The sequence below is a fragment of the Antechinus flavipes genome, chromosome 1, assembly GCF_016432865.1.
Source record: "Antechinus flavipes isolate AdamAnt ecotype Samford, QLD, Australia chromosome 1, AdamAnt_v2, whole genome shotgun sequence".
In the NCBI taxonomy this organism is placed as follows: domain Eukaryota; kingdom Metazoa; phylum Chordata; class Mammalia; order Dasyuromorphia; family Dasyuridae; genus Antechinus; species Antechinus flavipes.
The window spans coordinates 282,958,016-282,973,783 of record NC_067398.1 but is presented as its reverse complement, the minus strand read 5'-3'; the positions used below and the strand labels follow the sequence as shown (position 1 = coordinate 282,973,783).

The window sequence follows — 15,768 nt, the reverse complement described above, 5'->3', positions numbered from 1 at the left end:
ACGTTAACAATGAACTAGGGATGACATCTCCTTGCTCTGAAGTACAACTTTGTTATAATTTTTAAAAATTTATACTATGAGAACAATTTTTTGGGGCAGTTAGATAGTACAGTAGGGTGGAATATTACCCTTTGAGTCAGAAAGACCTAAGTTCAAATTCAGCCTTAGATACGTAATAGCTGTGTGATCCTGGCAAGTCACAATAACCCTGAAAATCTCCTTTGTCCCTTTCCCCCATTTCTTAAAGGTAGAAAACTCATATATAAAAATATACAATTTCCTTAAATTTCAAGGTTGGTGAAAACAAGGACAGAACTTTACTCAAAATTTTATATTATCCCTTTTAGTTTATACTCAATATATTTGCTGAATGCCACAAATTGTCACAAGGAAGAATAATTAGAAAATTCTTAACTTTTATTGCATATAATTTGAAAGGGATAATCTTTCATATTAGGAACAAGTTTTGCCTGATTATAGGCTATTAATTTAAAGTAACCTCCCCCTTTGGAATTTCACAAATATGTTTAACTTTCCTGGGAAAAAGACCAAATAAGAAAGGATTACTTAAACTAATCTTTACTAACCTTCTGAAATCAAAATATAAACATTTAAATATGAAATTGAATTTTTAAATTATTCCTTGAAATCTTATATGTCTATATCCATCCTTTTCTAAATGGTTTTATAAATGTGGACAAAAAAAAACACCAGAATAATTCTTAAAACTAAACTCACCTTTATGTCAGCCCAAATGCTATCTTACCTTCAATTTCTGAGTCACTGTCATGTAATGAAGGTATATTGATTAGAGTCTGCTTGCTGTCTCTCAAGACTACTAACTGGAGTTTCCCTCTTGATTTCTCTATCAGTTTTCGGGCATCAGCTAAAGACATATTTTCTGTTACAGTGCCATTGATCTGTGAACATCATGGACAATATAAATATTCATCAAAAAAAAGGTACTTATTTTGTTTTCCAGAAAATCCAGTAGATTTGTCAAACATTCAAACAGAAGTATAAGATTCAACTAGACTTACTTAGGCTTAACTTTAAAGTTAATTCTCCTTCTCAAACAGCACTATAAAAGCATTTATATACTCAATTTAAACTGTATTCTGCTTATTCATAAAATGTGGTTTATCTGAATCTGTGGGATGACTTAAGTAGTTCATTCAAAAGCAAAATGATTTTAAAGAATTAATCAAATGTTTGAATTTATTTTCTTAATTTTTCTCTCTCCTTGTAGGCAATACAAGCTTTCACAACATGAAAGGAAAAAAAGAAAGTACTTAAACTTTGTGGGGGGAAAATGACACAGCCCATTGCAACACTTTTTAGGTATTCCTAATATCTTTTTCAGAGAAAACAATAAGATTCTTTTTCTCCTACTTCTGTTTACCTATAAAATTTTATCTGTTTTTTAAAAGTTTCATAAATATTTTGTATTTTCATTATAATATTTATAGATTGCTCCCATTTCATAAAAGGTATCTTGTAGTAAAGTAAAAACATTTAAGAATAATTCATCTGAAATAATACATCTCAAAGTGCATGCAGTATTTTACATCTATAATTCCCTACATTTCTCTATTACATATTCTCCTCCTAACTTCCCAACCCACAGAAAAAAAGAAAAACAAATATTTGTAGACACACAGATGAGAAGAATTCTCATCAAAATTCTCGTCAAAAAGACTGGTTTTTAATATAGCAAAGACATGTAAATGTAAAATGTAGGGGTCCCAATAGCATATGCTTATTTCACAATCTTTCACCTATGGTGTTCTTCTTCTTTTCTATAATATATGATGGTTCTCTGTGAGAGCAAGTTTCTTGGGGAGGTTTTCTGGAGGCAGCCTTAGTTTCAGTTCAAATCAATAATCACTCCAATTGCAGCCAGGTTTTAAAAGTTCAAATCCTTTATTATCTCTGGTTTCTGAATCTCATTCCTGGGGCCCGGTTAGCTTTCTTAAAGGCCTATCTCTCTCCTTGGTTCCAAGAGCTCTTGCTGCTGATCTTTTGCCTCTGCCAGCTTCAGCTTCTCTTCTTCCAAATGTCTCCAGCCAGCACCATTGGAATGAATCTGTCTTGCCTCTGAGAGAGGGCTTCTGTGTCTCCCAAAGTGCTCTTTGGCCCTGAGAGCTTCTTGTTTATATGCTGTTCACTGAGTACACACCAATCATTATGTCACTGGGAAACCATTATTTGTTGCAGGATTAAATCAATGCTAAACTAGATTCAAACATTGTCTCCTCAATTCCACTTAGTACTTTGTTTCAAGTTCTGGCCCATAATATCTCCTTGTAGGATCAGAACAATCATACTGAACCATGCTAAATTAGGTAATTATTGTCTCTATCAATTCTTAGGACTTAATACTTTGTAAGAATTTCAACATTTACCTATACCTACTTTAAGAATTATGTCTCCTTCATGAAGATTGCCATCCTTAGTTGCGAGACCAGTTCTAGTCATTTCTTTTATGAAAATCTGACTCCCAAGTCTGAGTCCATATTCTAGAAATCAAAAACATATGCACCATTATGTTTTATAGAAAGTCTGTTTTACTTCAGTTAATTGGGTAAAAAAATATTTTTAAAGTCATTACTCATTACTCCAGACTACCTGATATATAAATGATTCTCTTAAAACTAAAGATCAAAGTAGTCCTCAGAGGCATACTAAGATATTATGTACTCAATTCACATGGTACACAATTTAATTTATATTTGAAATTTGTTAGGTTGATCACAGTGTCATTTGAAAAGCCAAACTGTAAAGATGAATTTCAATAGAAGCAAAGAAAAGAAGAAAAATTAAGCTATAGTATAAGAGTTTAACTTTTTGTTCCTTAAATTAACTATTCATATCCCTCATTTCCAATACAACTGAAGAAATATCACACTTCTGCAAAGTCCTTTTTCTGGTCTCTCCAGCTATACTGCAAACCTCCCCCCCAATTCAGCCTTGCCATGTTCTATCTACAGTTGCCTTAATAAATTGGAGTGGTTAAGGAAATGCCCATAAAACTACTTTTTCAGTGGGTCTGAACTGAGACTGAAAGAACTGTCAAATTATTATTACTATCTGCTATTTAAACAATTAAGTAATGCTAAAAATATTTTAACATATTGTCTTCCATTTTGCATTTAAAGCTCTACACAGTCAACTTTCAAAATATGTATAATTTTGATGTTTAAAAATAATATTACTTCAAATTTGCATTCCAAATAAAATATTATACTTACAACACCTAATTTTTTTCTATAATTGAAAATTTTTCGTTACTGAAAAATGTTAAGCTTTCTGAAATTTAAAGTAAAAAAGTGGGGAAGGATTAGAAGAAAAGCTTGTGATACTTTGTATATCTTATAGTGCTACAAATTTTAAAGTCCTTCGAATTTAACAACTCCCACCTTTAACTATCATTATTATTGTTAAAAATTGTTGGAACTATATCTGGGAAGGGAGTGTATGCAAAAGGATTGAGAATAAGAAATTACTCCTTCTATCTCATCCCCATTTTATTTTTATTTTTTTAAATAATTTATTTTTTTTAATTATAGCTTTTTATATACAAAACATATGCATGGGTAATTTTTCAACACTGACCCTTGCAAAAACTTCTGTTTCAACTTTCCCCCTTCTTCCCTCCATCCCCTCCCCTAGATGGCAGGTAGTCCCATACATGTTATATATGTTAAAGTATATGTTAAATATAATATATGTAGACATATTTATATAGTTATCTTGATACACAAGAAAGATCGGATTTAGAAAGAAGGTAAAAATAACTTGAGAAGAAAAAACAATAATGCAAGCAAACACTAACAGAAAGAGTGGAAATGCTATGTTGTGGTCCATACTCATTGCCCAGTGTTCTTTCTCTGGGCTCACACCCCCATTTTAAACAGCATTGTATCATATAATTAGTTATTATCATATAACATTCAATTCACATACCACACAATTTAATTTTTAACTTTGAGTCAAGAGATCCAGATTTAAAATTCCAGATCTGATTTGTCTTCAATTTTTCAACTGCAAAATGGAAGAACTAGACTAGACAAATTTAAGGTCCCTTCCAGTTCTAAATAAATTTTGTGTTATTTTATTTGTTCTCTGTCTCCTTTTGAGGCTCAGCTGAAGCATATCTTCTTTTGTTTAGTTGTTTCAATTTCGTTTAACTCTTTGTGACCCTGTTTTGGTGGGTTTCTTGGCAAAGATACTAGAGATCTATACTAAAGATAATAGAGCTATTTCTTTTTCCAGTTCATTTTACAGGTGAGGAAACTGAGGCAAACATGCTTAAGTATTTGCCCAGGGTCAGACAGCTAGTAAGTGTCCAAAGCCAGATTTGAACTTAAGAAGATGAATCTTCCTGATTTCAGAGCCAATACTATCCATTGCACTACTTTGCTCCCCTTGCATGTTACCTTTCCTGATCACCTAATTGTAAGTTCTCTACTGAACTAAAAAATAAAACAACAATAAACCTCCTTTATATTTATGTAATAACAGATTATATTTACATAGTTGTTTTAAGTTTTGCAAAATGCTTTATATATATCATTTCTTTTAACTTTCTTAAGTAAATACAATTTTTATTCTCACTTTACACAATTGATAGAGACTGATTTACTCAGGGTCACTCAATTAGTAAGTCTGAAGAGGGTCTGAATTCATGTCTTCTTTACTCCAAGACAAGGCATTCTATCCCCTTTGCTATTGGTGTTAAACTCAAATAGAAACTGGGTCCCTAAATCAATACTATACATCCTAAGTCCTCTGTGGAGCACATATTGACTTAAGACAATCACATATTAACATCATCTAAGTTTTATTGTTCTTAAATTTTATTTTGTTAGATATTTCCCAATTTGGTCCAGCCTTCATTCAGAAGTGTTTGTGATCTATGGGCCATGCATATGTTTTGAAAAATAAAAAGTTTTAATAAAAAAAATAAAGAAGTGGGGTGTGGAATGCTTAGAAATGACAAAAAGGTTGACGTATTTGAAGAAAGAAAAATTTCTAAGTGCAAAAATTGCCCCAAAGCAGAATAGATTGCCTCAGGAAGTAATGGATACCTTTTACTAGAAATACTTTAAATGGAAGCTATATGACCACTTGCTTGTGACACTATAGAGAAGACAGTTGTTCAAATATGGTTGAGGAGCGAGGTCTTTCATCATTTTGATTCTGTGACATGGAAATAACTTTTAGGAGAAAGTTAGATAGATTTTTGTAATTATCAAGTTAGTATCAAAGTAACCTGAAGTTTATAATAACATGCTTTCCTATATTAAAATGCAGACTCTAGCCCTTTGTAGAGATTGATTCTTTTGGGGCTTAGTTGAATATTTTTCAGAAAATAAACCTAAGCATAGCTAAGTGTTATTTCTCTTATTCTGAAGATAGAGAAAATGACACTTAAATCACAAATGTACAAGGCTGAAATATGGGAAATGACACATCATCTAAGAATAGACAAGGAGAAACAAATGGGTATCCTAGAGCAATGATGCTGAATAAAAAGCATCATAGGTTCACTGAGGTAGGGAATAAATCAGAAATTCTGTAAGGTGAAATTCAAGCTGCTGGCATAACTCACTGGAAAAATGTTCAACACCGAACAATGTGGCCTTATAATAAGTTCACTTATTTCTATTCTCACACCTTTTCTAAGTCCTTCATTCATCATGGTAAGGAAAGCTGCTTGCTTTGTATCCTGCCATGGTGAATAGTTAAGGGCTCCATAGAATCTTTCTCCATTCTCCTACAATGAACTTTCCAAGTACAGTGTTAACAAAAGAGCCTGCTGAAAGGAGAGTTCTTAACTTTCTCTCTTAGTAATGTGAAACTTTAAATTCAGTCCCAGAAAATAACATTCCTGCATAATCTCTCAGTCAACCATTTCTATCCAGTTATATAACTAGACCCTTTATACTCTTTTATTAGAACAAAACAACACTCCTCTCCTCTCAAAAAATATCTCAGAACTAATTGACATGATGTGTCCTTTGAATACCAATTAGATTTATATAAAACTATATCTTTCTTGGGGTTGTAGAGATACAAAAATTTTGCAAAACCAAAATGAGCCCTGATAAAATAGGGCACAGATAGACAAACAAGATATCCTTATAAGCTGTGTTGCAGACAATACCAGAAACCAGGGAAAAGCTAAGCTAGAGTTATATCAATCTAATTCTAGGCAGCTTAATATCAATCAAGAAGATGGCAGGATAAGTGGATGACTATTTTGAATAAACAGTCTTTGTCTCATATTTCACTTCTACAAATACCGCCACCCAAACAAATACCAAACAATTAAACCTCAGTGGTTCTTATAACAGATATACATAACTTTATGAATTAGCTATGCCTTTTTAAAAGTTGATATGTAAAGAGAATCTGAATACTATTTTTCTTTTACTTATAAGTCTGGACAAGAGTTTCTTTGGGGAAATAATCACTAGTAGAGAGAAGCATTGAAGAGGAGGGCATCAAAATTATCCCTCTGTAGGCAGTCAAAGAGATTCTTTCAAAAAGAACATTAGAACATGAATGTTAAAATTTTGGTCTTTAAAAAAATTGTGTGGAAATGGTAAAATCGGTCTTTAAAAAAACTTTTTTTCCCAAGGAGGATAAAACCAGCCACTTAAAGACTGGTAAATTTTGTAGCAGCTTCTAAATCAAAACAATTTACTCTGGGGTAAATAATATTGATCTTTTCCCCCACAAATAACTTACTTCCTTTTTAATTTGGACAGAGACATGGAATAGAAATAGAAGAATGAAAGAAAACAAGTGATTATAAAGACAGGCCTGTGCTAGCATGATATTTTTGGTTGCTAAATCAGAAGGGCACTCACTACAGTTGGATTCAGAAAAGCTGTTCAAATCCTAGTTCCCCTACTTACTCCCGTGTGACTTTTGACAACCTGCGTCACATTTGCGGGATATAGTGTCCTCACCTATAAAATGAAAAGCTTAGACCAGATAAGTCTTTTCCAATTTTAAACCCTATCAATATAGAATCTATGCCCAAACTACTGATGTTATTATCTCTTTTTATACCGTATCTTCTGATCTCTCTGTAGAGTTATCTTCCTTTAAAAGGAATGTGCCTTTGGATTCTTGCCTTTATTTTAATCTTATTTCAGAAGAAATTTGCATATAATAAACGACCATTACCTTCACTGGATTTACTTTTTGTCAAAAGAACATCAATGGGTCTTTCTATGTCATGCTGCTCCATGTGATCTGGCTGATGTCGTATCTCAGGAGTGGGACTTCGGGAATACAGCTGCTCTCGACTGTGGCTTTTCTTCATCTCATATGTAACATTAGCTGGATATCTCTGGCTGCACTCTCCAGATGGACTGTAATTCCTTTGATAACCATGGTCATAACTATCACCTCGATTAATGGTTCGGCCTCGGCTCTGGTCTCTCCTATAGTCCTCACCTAAACCCCTCTCTAGACTTCGGCCCCGACTCCGTTCACGGCTGTAGCTCCTTTCTCGGCCACCATATTGGTCATGGGGAAATCTTTCAGGGCTATTTTCCCAACTGCGGCTACGTTCTCGATTATCACTGTGCCAGCTTCTCTCACTGTATCCACTGCGGGCACTTCTGCCATCGAACTCTGCCTGATCATCCATTACATGGAAAGCCCGTTCATCTGGATCCATGGAAGGGCTGCCCCTTAGAGGAGCAAGCTGTACTTTTCGGGGTCTTTTGACAACCTGTTAAAACATGTACTTGTAATGAAAATGTGGAATGGTCATAAAAATACCAATCCTATTAGTAAAAATAAAATATATAATTTGATATTTATATCTACATTCCATTATTCAAGTTTTTTCTTCTCATTGATATTTCCTATTAACTTTAATGCATTTCTTTAGAACCAAAGAGATTAGTAATATTTATATTTGCTTCTTTTCATATCTGAATTTGCTTATCATGAGAAAGCTTTCTCATATACCCACCCAGATAGCTGGGTACTTGCAACAACCAATTGCAGCAAAAAATATTAAATATAAAATCTGTCGTTGGCAGGGGTGATGGACTATATACATATATATATATATATATATATATATATATACACACACACACACATATACATATATATATATATAAGTGAACACTTATATTGACAGATATGATCAATGTGCTCATTTGTTTTACTTATATATAGTCTTTCAATGTAAGGATTCCATTGGAATATGAACAGGGAGAAAATTTTTTAGTTAGTCCTGGTTGGATGTAAAGAAAAAAAATAAATTTGTGTACAATTTTAGAGAAATAAAATAAAATCTGTCCCTTTGTTTATTAACACACATATAGTTTTGACTGCTAGAGGAGGATCTGTATTATCATACTCTTGTTAAAGCTTTTTCAAAATTTATTTATCATAATAAATTACTTAAATATGTAGAGCCCTTGTAAAATGGCTTAAAATTCTCTATTGTATTTTATTTTTACTCTTGCAGTATACTCTAACCTTTTCACAAAATATTTCATTTTTTAAAACAGGTTGTTATTGAGCCTACAATGATGTACTTTGGCAAATTAGAAGCTTGTGGGAGATGGGGAGGGGAGAAAGGGGAGTTTCTTCCATCTTCTCCTTTAATTAAAACCCACAGCACCCATTCCAAGCACATAATACATATATAAATAATACAAAAAAAGCATTAAAAACAAAAAAGCAATTGAATTCTAGATTATGTAATTCCTTCAGACAGTTAAAAGTTATCACTTTTTTTCTTCTGGGCAGAGAAACAAAAAGCTATTGAAACAAAAATAAATATAAATCCATGGCTTACAATAGCAGCTATCTTTCCACTTTTTCTTAACTGCTGAACAGCAAATGAATGGGGAACATCCTCCATGGGGGTGCCATTAACCATAACCACTCTGTCATTTTCTCTATAAACAAAAATATAAAATGAATTGTGATAAACCACATCAATCACAAGCGTAAAACAATTTTAAAACATTCAGTGACTGATACTCATCAATGTCATCTGTTACAAGGAAATAAATTTTAACTCTACAAAGTTTTAAAGGTCATATCCGTTTGAAATAATTTAGAAAACCTATTAGGGATGATCAAAATATGGTGATTTTTTTTTTTAATGTCAATGTAGTTTTCATTTGTATTCAGTAAAAAAGCAGTCTTTAGGAGACAAGGAAAACCTAGTAATTCGTCCCTTTAAAATAGTGAAAGTGGTTAGATATCTAGATGAAAACAAGAAAAGGTTCTTAATATTATTTAGCTCCAGGATATGTATCAATTCAGTCACTGAGTAGGGGACTAGGGAAAGAGCTCAAAGGCTAAAATACAGAATCTGGGGTAGGAATTCATGCCACAGAGTCAGTAGTCTGCATGTACCATAAAATAAAGGCTTCAAAATTGAAGTAGAATATAGGCAGCAGTGATTTGACCATCTAGAACCAGACTCATCTAAAAGGTCTAATTAGTGGAATACTTTTCAGGCAGACCCATTAGAATACAGATGGAACTTGAAAACTATCTTTGCATGTATTTGGAAAAATATAATACTATTTAAAAAAAGAGAGAGATATATAGGAATAAGTAGAAGAAACATTAGATTTCAAAGATCAGAGCACAGAGAGTCTTAGAATTGGGGTGTATCATTCTGAGATATCAGTACACATCTGTCAGATTGGCTAAGATGACAGGAAAAGATAATGATGAATATTGGAGGGAATATGGGAAAACTGGGACATTGATACATTGTTGATGGAACTGTTAACAGATCCAACCATTCTGGAGAGCAATTTGGAACTATGCTCAAAAAGTTATCAAACTGTGCATACCCTTTGATCCAGCAGTGTTTCTATTAGGCTTATATACCAGAGAGCTCTTAAAGGAGGGAAAGGGACCCACATGTGCAAAAATGTTTGTGGCAGCCCTTTTTGTAGTGGCAAGAAACTAGAAACTGAGTGGATGCCCATCAATTGGAAAATGGCTAAATAAATTATGGTATATGAATGCTATGGAATACTATTGTTTTGTAAGAAACAATGAGCAGGATGATTTTTCATAGAGGCTTGGAGAGACCTACATGAACTGATGCTAAGTGAAATGAGCAGAACCAGGAGATCATTATACAAGGCAACAACAATATGACGATCAATTCTGATGGACATGGTTCTCTTCAGCATTGAGATGATTCAAACTAATTCCACGTGCAGTGACAAAGAGAGTCATCTAAACCCAGAGAGAGACGAATGGGAACAGAGTGTGGAAGACAACATAGCATTCTCACTCTCTCTGTTGTTATTTTGCTTTCTTTCTCAGTTTTTCTCTTTCTTCCTTCTTGATCTGGTTTTTCTTGTGCAACAAGATAACTATACAAAAATGCGTGTGTGTGTGTGTGTGTGTGTGTGTGTGTGTGTGTGTGTGTGTGTGTATGTTGGATCTAATATGTATTTCAACATATTTAACACGTATTGGATTACCTGTCAGGGGAGGAGGTGGCGGGAAGGAGGGGAAACTTTGGAACAAAAGGTTTTCTAAGGATCAATGTTGGAAAAATTGCTCATGCATATGCTTTGTAAATAAAAAGTTTTAATTAAAAAAAAAAAAAAAAGAATCAGGATGTATCACAAGACAGTCAATAGTATATCTTTTAAAAGAATCTCTACTTAAAGGGAAGGGAGTAGGTCTAAGAACTTTCACAAGCATGAGAAATGTAAGGTCTTCTAAAAATGAATGAATAAGCTGGAACAGTACTATAGGAAAATGAAATATACCTTTTTCACAGTACCTGTATAAGACTTCTAATCCATCTTGAAAAGGATCCAGCACACTAAGACATAGCAGTCTATTCAGCTTCCAAAGCTACAACAAAGGCATTGGAACTGATCCAATACTAAGATGGGGAAAAAAATCCTAAGAAGCACAATTTAAAATACTTAGGTCTGTGGACATTCTAAGACTATCTACAATTTCCAAAACATACTTTTTTCTCTGTTACTAAATGCCTCCTTGCCTTTAGAAGAATGTTTTTCTTGTACTGCTTTGTAATTAATTCTTTTTTTATAAAATAAAACTTTGTACTAGGATCAGATGAACTGGAAAAGGAAAAGGGTTAGATTACTGGCCTCCTGCTATAATTTGGGTGGGATAGTACAAGAAAACCAGAAGAAGACTAATTAGACTGGTTGCCATAAACACCCAGGAGATGGAATTAATGACCTAGATTTTAGGCTGGAGATCAGAAAATGAAATAGTCACATGGTAGAGGGCAAGAATTCTGATCATCCTTCTCCCTCCAGGTTCACAGTAGATAGCATTAAACTGACACCCTAAGAAGGATTGGGTTGTTAAGAAAAGCTTTGCCATTATATATCTATTTCCTGGAAAACAAAACAAAAAGCCTAACTCCTGTAATATAGTAGCTTATATATATATTTTTTCCTAACAGTATTCTACTATAATATTTCTTTTGTAATTTTATGCACTTTTAAAACATTATATAGAGAAAGGAACAATACCTTTCAGGAGACAGCCAAAGATGTTCATGACAACAAAAAAGGTTAAGGTTCCTTGCCCTAGATTATCCTAACAGTCAAATTTAAGAACCTTATTTTATTAAATATGCAAGACTGCTGAAATGACATCTCACAGGCTCTTAATAGAACCCATGTGCCATGGAGCCCCCTTCATTCAAATGACTTACTTCCTTGATCTTCCCCCCCCCCAAAAAAAAAAAAAACCCAAACTATCTGAAGACCACTGCAAAATTAGCTTTGAGAAAAAACTACAAAACTGAATTTTCTGAGTGTTCCAAATCATTATTGATCAGAGAAATGCAAATAAAGACAACTCTGAGATACCACTACACACCTGTCAGATTGGCTAAGATGACAGGAAAAAATAATGATGAATGTTGGAGGGGATGCAGGAAAACTGGGACACTGATGCATTGTTGGTGGAGTTGTGAACAAATCCAACCATTCTGGAGAGCAATCTGGAATTATGCCCAAAAAGTTATCAAATTGTGCATACCCTTTGATCTAGCAGTGTTTCTATTGGGCTTATATCCCAAAGAAATACTAAAGAAGGGAAAGGGACCTGTATGTGCCAAAATGTTTGTAGCAGCCCTGTTTGTAGTGGCTAGAAACTGGAAAATGAATGGATGCCCATCAATTGGAGAATGGCTGGGTAAATTGTGGTATATGAATGTTATGGAATATTATTGTTCTGTAAGAAATGACCAGCAGGATGAATGCAGAGAGGCTTGGAGAGACCTACATGAACTGATGCTAAGTGAAATGAGCAGAACCAGGAGATCATTATACACTTCGACAACGATATTGTATGAGGACATATTTTGATGGAAGTGGATTTTTTTGACAAAGAGACCTAACTCAGTTTCAATTGATAAATGAAGGCCAGAAGCAGCTACACCCAAAGAAAGAACACTGGGAAACGAATGTGAACTATCTGCATTTTTGTTTTTCTTCCCGGGTTATTTTTACCTTCTGAATCCAATTCTCCCTGTGCAACAAGAGAACTGTTCAGTTCTGCAAACATATATTGTATCTAGGATATACTGCAACATATCTAACATATATAGGACTGCTTGCCATCTAGGGGAGGGGGTGAGGGAGGGAGGGGAAAAATCGAAACAGAAACGAGTGCAAGGGATAATGTTGTAAAAAAATTACCCTGGCAGGGATTCTGTCAATATAAAGTAATTATTAAATAAAAATTTAAAAAAAAAAAAACTGAATTTTCTAAAGGCAGAATCTAAAACTAGAAAAAACATTATGAACCTTTAACATTGCAATGTATTTTTTCAATAAGGATAACAACATTTAGTAAACTAATGCTTCAGAAAAATCAGAGTAAATGATTTTTAGGGCTAATTCTCAAGAAGAAATTTAGCTTACTTCAATAAAGATTCTCTGTGTGACATTCACACATATTTTAAAAGAGAAAAAATAAGTTTGAGAGAGTGTTATTGAGGAGAAAATAAAAATAAAAGGGAGATTTTTATTGTTTCTTTCTCTCCATCATATCTCATAAAACCAAAGACTTCTCTTTGCTTTTTATTTCCCACCTAAATATTATTGCACAGTGACATGGTCTTTTGATTTAAGATGTATCCAAAGTGGGAATGAGAGTTCAGAGAACAATGTTTTGGAATCTATGCTCTGAATTCTCTTCTATAAACACACAAAAAAATAGAGATATTGGATCTATGATTTCACAGGTTTAGCCATGAATCATAGGTGAGGAAACTCACCTTGCCTTCTTTGCAATTAATTGTGTTGAATACTAAAATGTCTTTGAATACCAAGAAGTTCAGTGACTGGCCAAGGATGAAAGGTTAAGAGTTGAAGCCCTTATCTTCCTGACTCAGAGACTAGCTCTCTATTCATAATGCCAGATCACTTTACATATAAAACTTTCAAGCAAGGTTCCTTAATCTTGGGTCCTTGACCATGTGTTATTGAGAGAGAGATTGAGACACAGAAAGACATAGAAAGAAAATTAATTTTATTTCAATATAAAGATTTCCTTTATAATACTAGGTATTTAATTTTGTGCACTTAATTTCTAAGAAGGCATCACACAAAAAAAGGTTACAAACCTTTACTCTAAGCTTTCTATTAGTCCAAATTATCTTTGGATCTATTTTACATAGTTGTAATAATTGCATACATATTATATTTTTGCCTGAAATTTCAAATATTTATTTTCATGGTACATACACATTTAATTTTTAATATTTACATGGCATTGCATCTGACTAATATAGCATAGTTGCTTATTTATTCCCCAATTGTCAGATTTTTATGCTGTTTCCACTACCCTCAATGATATAGGTACTCAAAGGAACATCTTTTACATAAATTACTCTACCCCTCTCTGAAAATATAATTTCTTGGGGGATAAATATAAAAGTAAAGCCAATGGATTAAAGAGTATATTAATGAGGGCAGCTAAGTGGCATAATGGATAGAGCCTAGCCCTGAAGTCAGGAGGAACCGAGTTCAAATATGGCCTTAGATAACTAACATTTCCTAGCTGTGTGACCTTGGGTAGATCACTTAACCCTAATTGCCTGAGATAAAAAAAGTATCAAACATCTAATAGTAAATATTCAAAAGGGTGTATGTATGGTTTTGTGGTTCTAGTTACATTTTCATAGGACACAAGATGATAGGAAAGAATCTTAGAGATAGCTGAATACTACTTCATCATCTACACTCCAAAATGCGATACAAAAAAATTTACAATATTAAGAGCAATGTTTCTTATCGAACTTTTTACATTTATCTTTTCTCATTTAAAAGATACTAAAAACTTAAGAGTTATTTTCATTTACCATTTATTATTAGTAAGACTTTCCCATGTCCTGGGCACATTATAAACTCTAAAAAGAATTCTAATTTAAAATAATTATATTCTTCAAATAAGAACCTTCTTATCTGTAGATAAATCTGTAGGGGAAGAAGAAATAAACACACTTACTGAAGTAGTCCATCTGCAGGCCCACCTGGAAGTACATCTGAGATGACAATTGATGTTTCACCATTTTCAAAGTGAGGGTTGTCCCTTCCCCCAGATACAGCGATACCAAATCCCCTTTTGGAATCCTTTTGTGATGAAGAAAAATTGGATGAGAAAGGTTAGCAGAAATTCATTCCATGTAGATTATTCCTATTTCAATATAAGGACTCAGGAATAAGGGTAAAAGTAGTTGCCAGAGTAGTAAGTCAAAAAGTATGCCACAGTTTATAGGCAGAATTAGAATTTCAAAATCCTCATTTAAATGATCCCATCTTCTAAAATCTAAGATGAAAAATGATAATATCTACCAGAACATCAATCCAAGCTAGCAGAAGATATAAGGTGTTATTTAGTACTAATATCATTATTTTGGTAGGACCAGAAAAGGCAACTGTTTGAGTCATATTGGCCTGAAAGAAAAAGATTTCCATCTGAGCTTACTTATATGAGTAAATAAATCTCAAAGTGTGGTCCATGAAATCCTGAGTTTTACTGAGACTTTCGTTGGATATCCAAGGTAAAAACAATTTTCACAATAGTACCAAGATATTATTTGCCTAATATTTTAATAAAATATTGCTCCCTTTTCCATCTAGCATCTGTGAGTCTAGATCTTTGTTATATCAAAACAAGATATTACAACAGAATGAATGCTAAAGTAGATATGTTGTCTTCTATTAAATCAGACCTTACAAAAAATATGTGAAAGTGTCATCCTTGATGAGGTCCTGAATGGTGTTTTGGACCCCGAGAAACTAAAGAACTGATCTCTGAGGCAAGTAGGTAGAAGGCACTGATGGATCAGAGATCAGTTTAGCTCCATGGCCCCACCCTCTGGTGAGATCATTCAGTATGAAATCCAAATTATGTCAAACTCCTGAGACCAATCCTATGTAGAGGTCTCCAGCAGTCTCACCTTGCCTGTGAGACCTTGCCTCACTTCTGCCCTGTCAGAAATCCCAGTTATGTCAACTGAGATTAAATAAAACCTCTTGTGAATCATCCCATGGGCTGCTACCCTTCTTTGGGTCAGTCTGCCATGACACTCTACCTTTTGGTATCTTTCACCTTACTCTTCTCCCCCTTGCCACATAGTATCTCCCTTAACTCCACTATGCTTCCCAACCCCACTTCTCTTCCTTACAACTAACTCTTTTAGTGTGGTAAGTCCCTTTCAGGATTTAGCCTGTCAGCTAAGGG

At 33.7% G+C, this 15,768-nt stretch overlaps 1 protein-coding gene across 3 annotated transcripts in view; it reads right to left on the bottom strand.

Annotated features, from left to right (window-relative positions):
- TJP2 (tight junction protein 2) overlaps positions 1 to 15,768 on the bottom strand; it is a 162,130-nt gene that overhangs the window by 29,625 nt on the left and 116,737 nt on the right. For all 3 annotated transcript variants that reach the window (XM_051961807.1, XM_051961809.1, XM_051961817.1), the window contains exons 4-8: positions 14,530 to 14,654; positions 8,840 to 8,942; positions 7,201 to 7,753; positions 2,416 to 2,519; positions 767 to 920 (exon numbers count right to left, since the gene is read on the bottom strand). In XM_051961807.1, the coding sequence (XP_051817767.1) occupies positions 767 to 920; positions 2,416 to 2,519; positions 7,201 to 7,753; positions 8,840 to 8,942; positions 14,530 to 14,654 (1,039 nt within the window). The remainder of the gene's footprint in view (positions 1 to 766; positions 921 to 2,415; positions 2,520 to 7,200; positions 7,754 to 8,839; positions 8,943 to 14,529; positions 14,655 to 15,768) is intronic.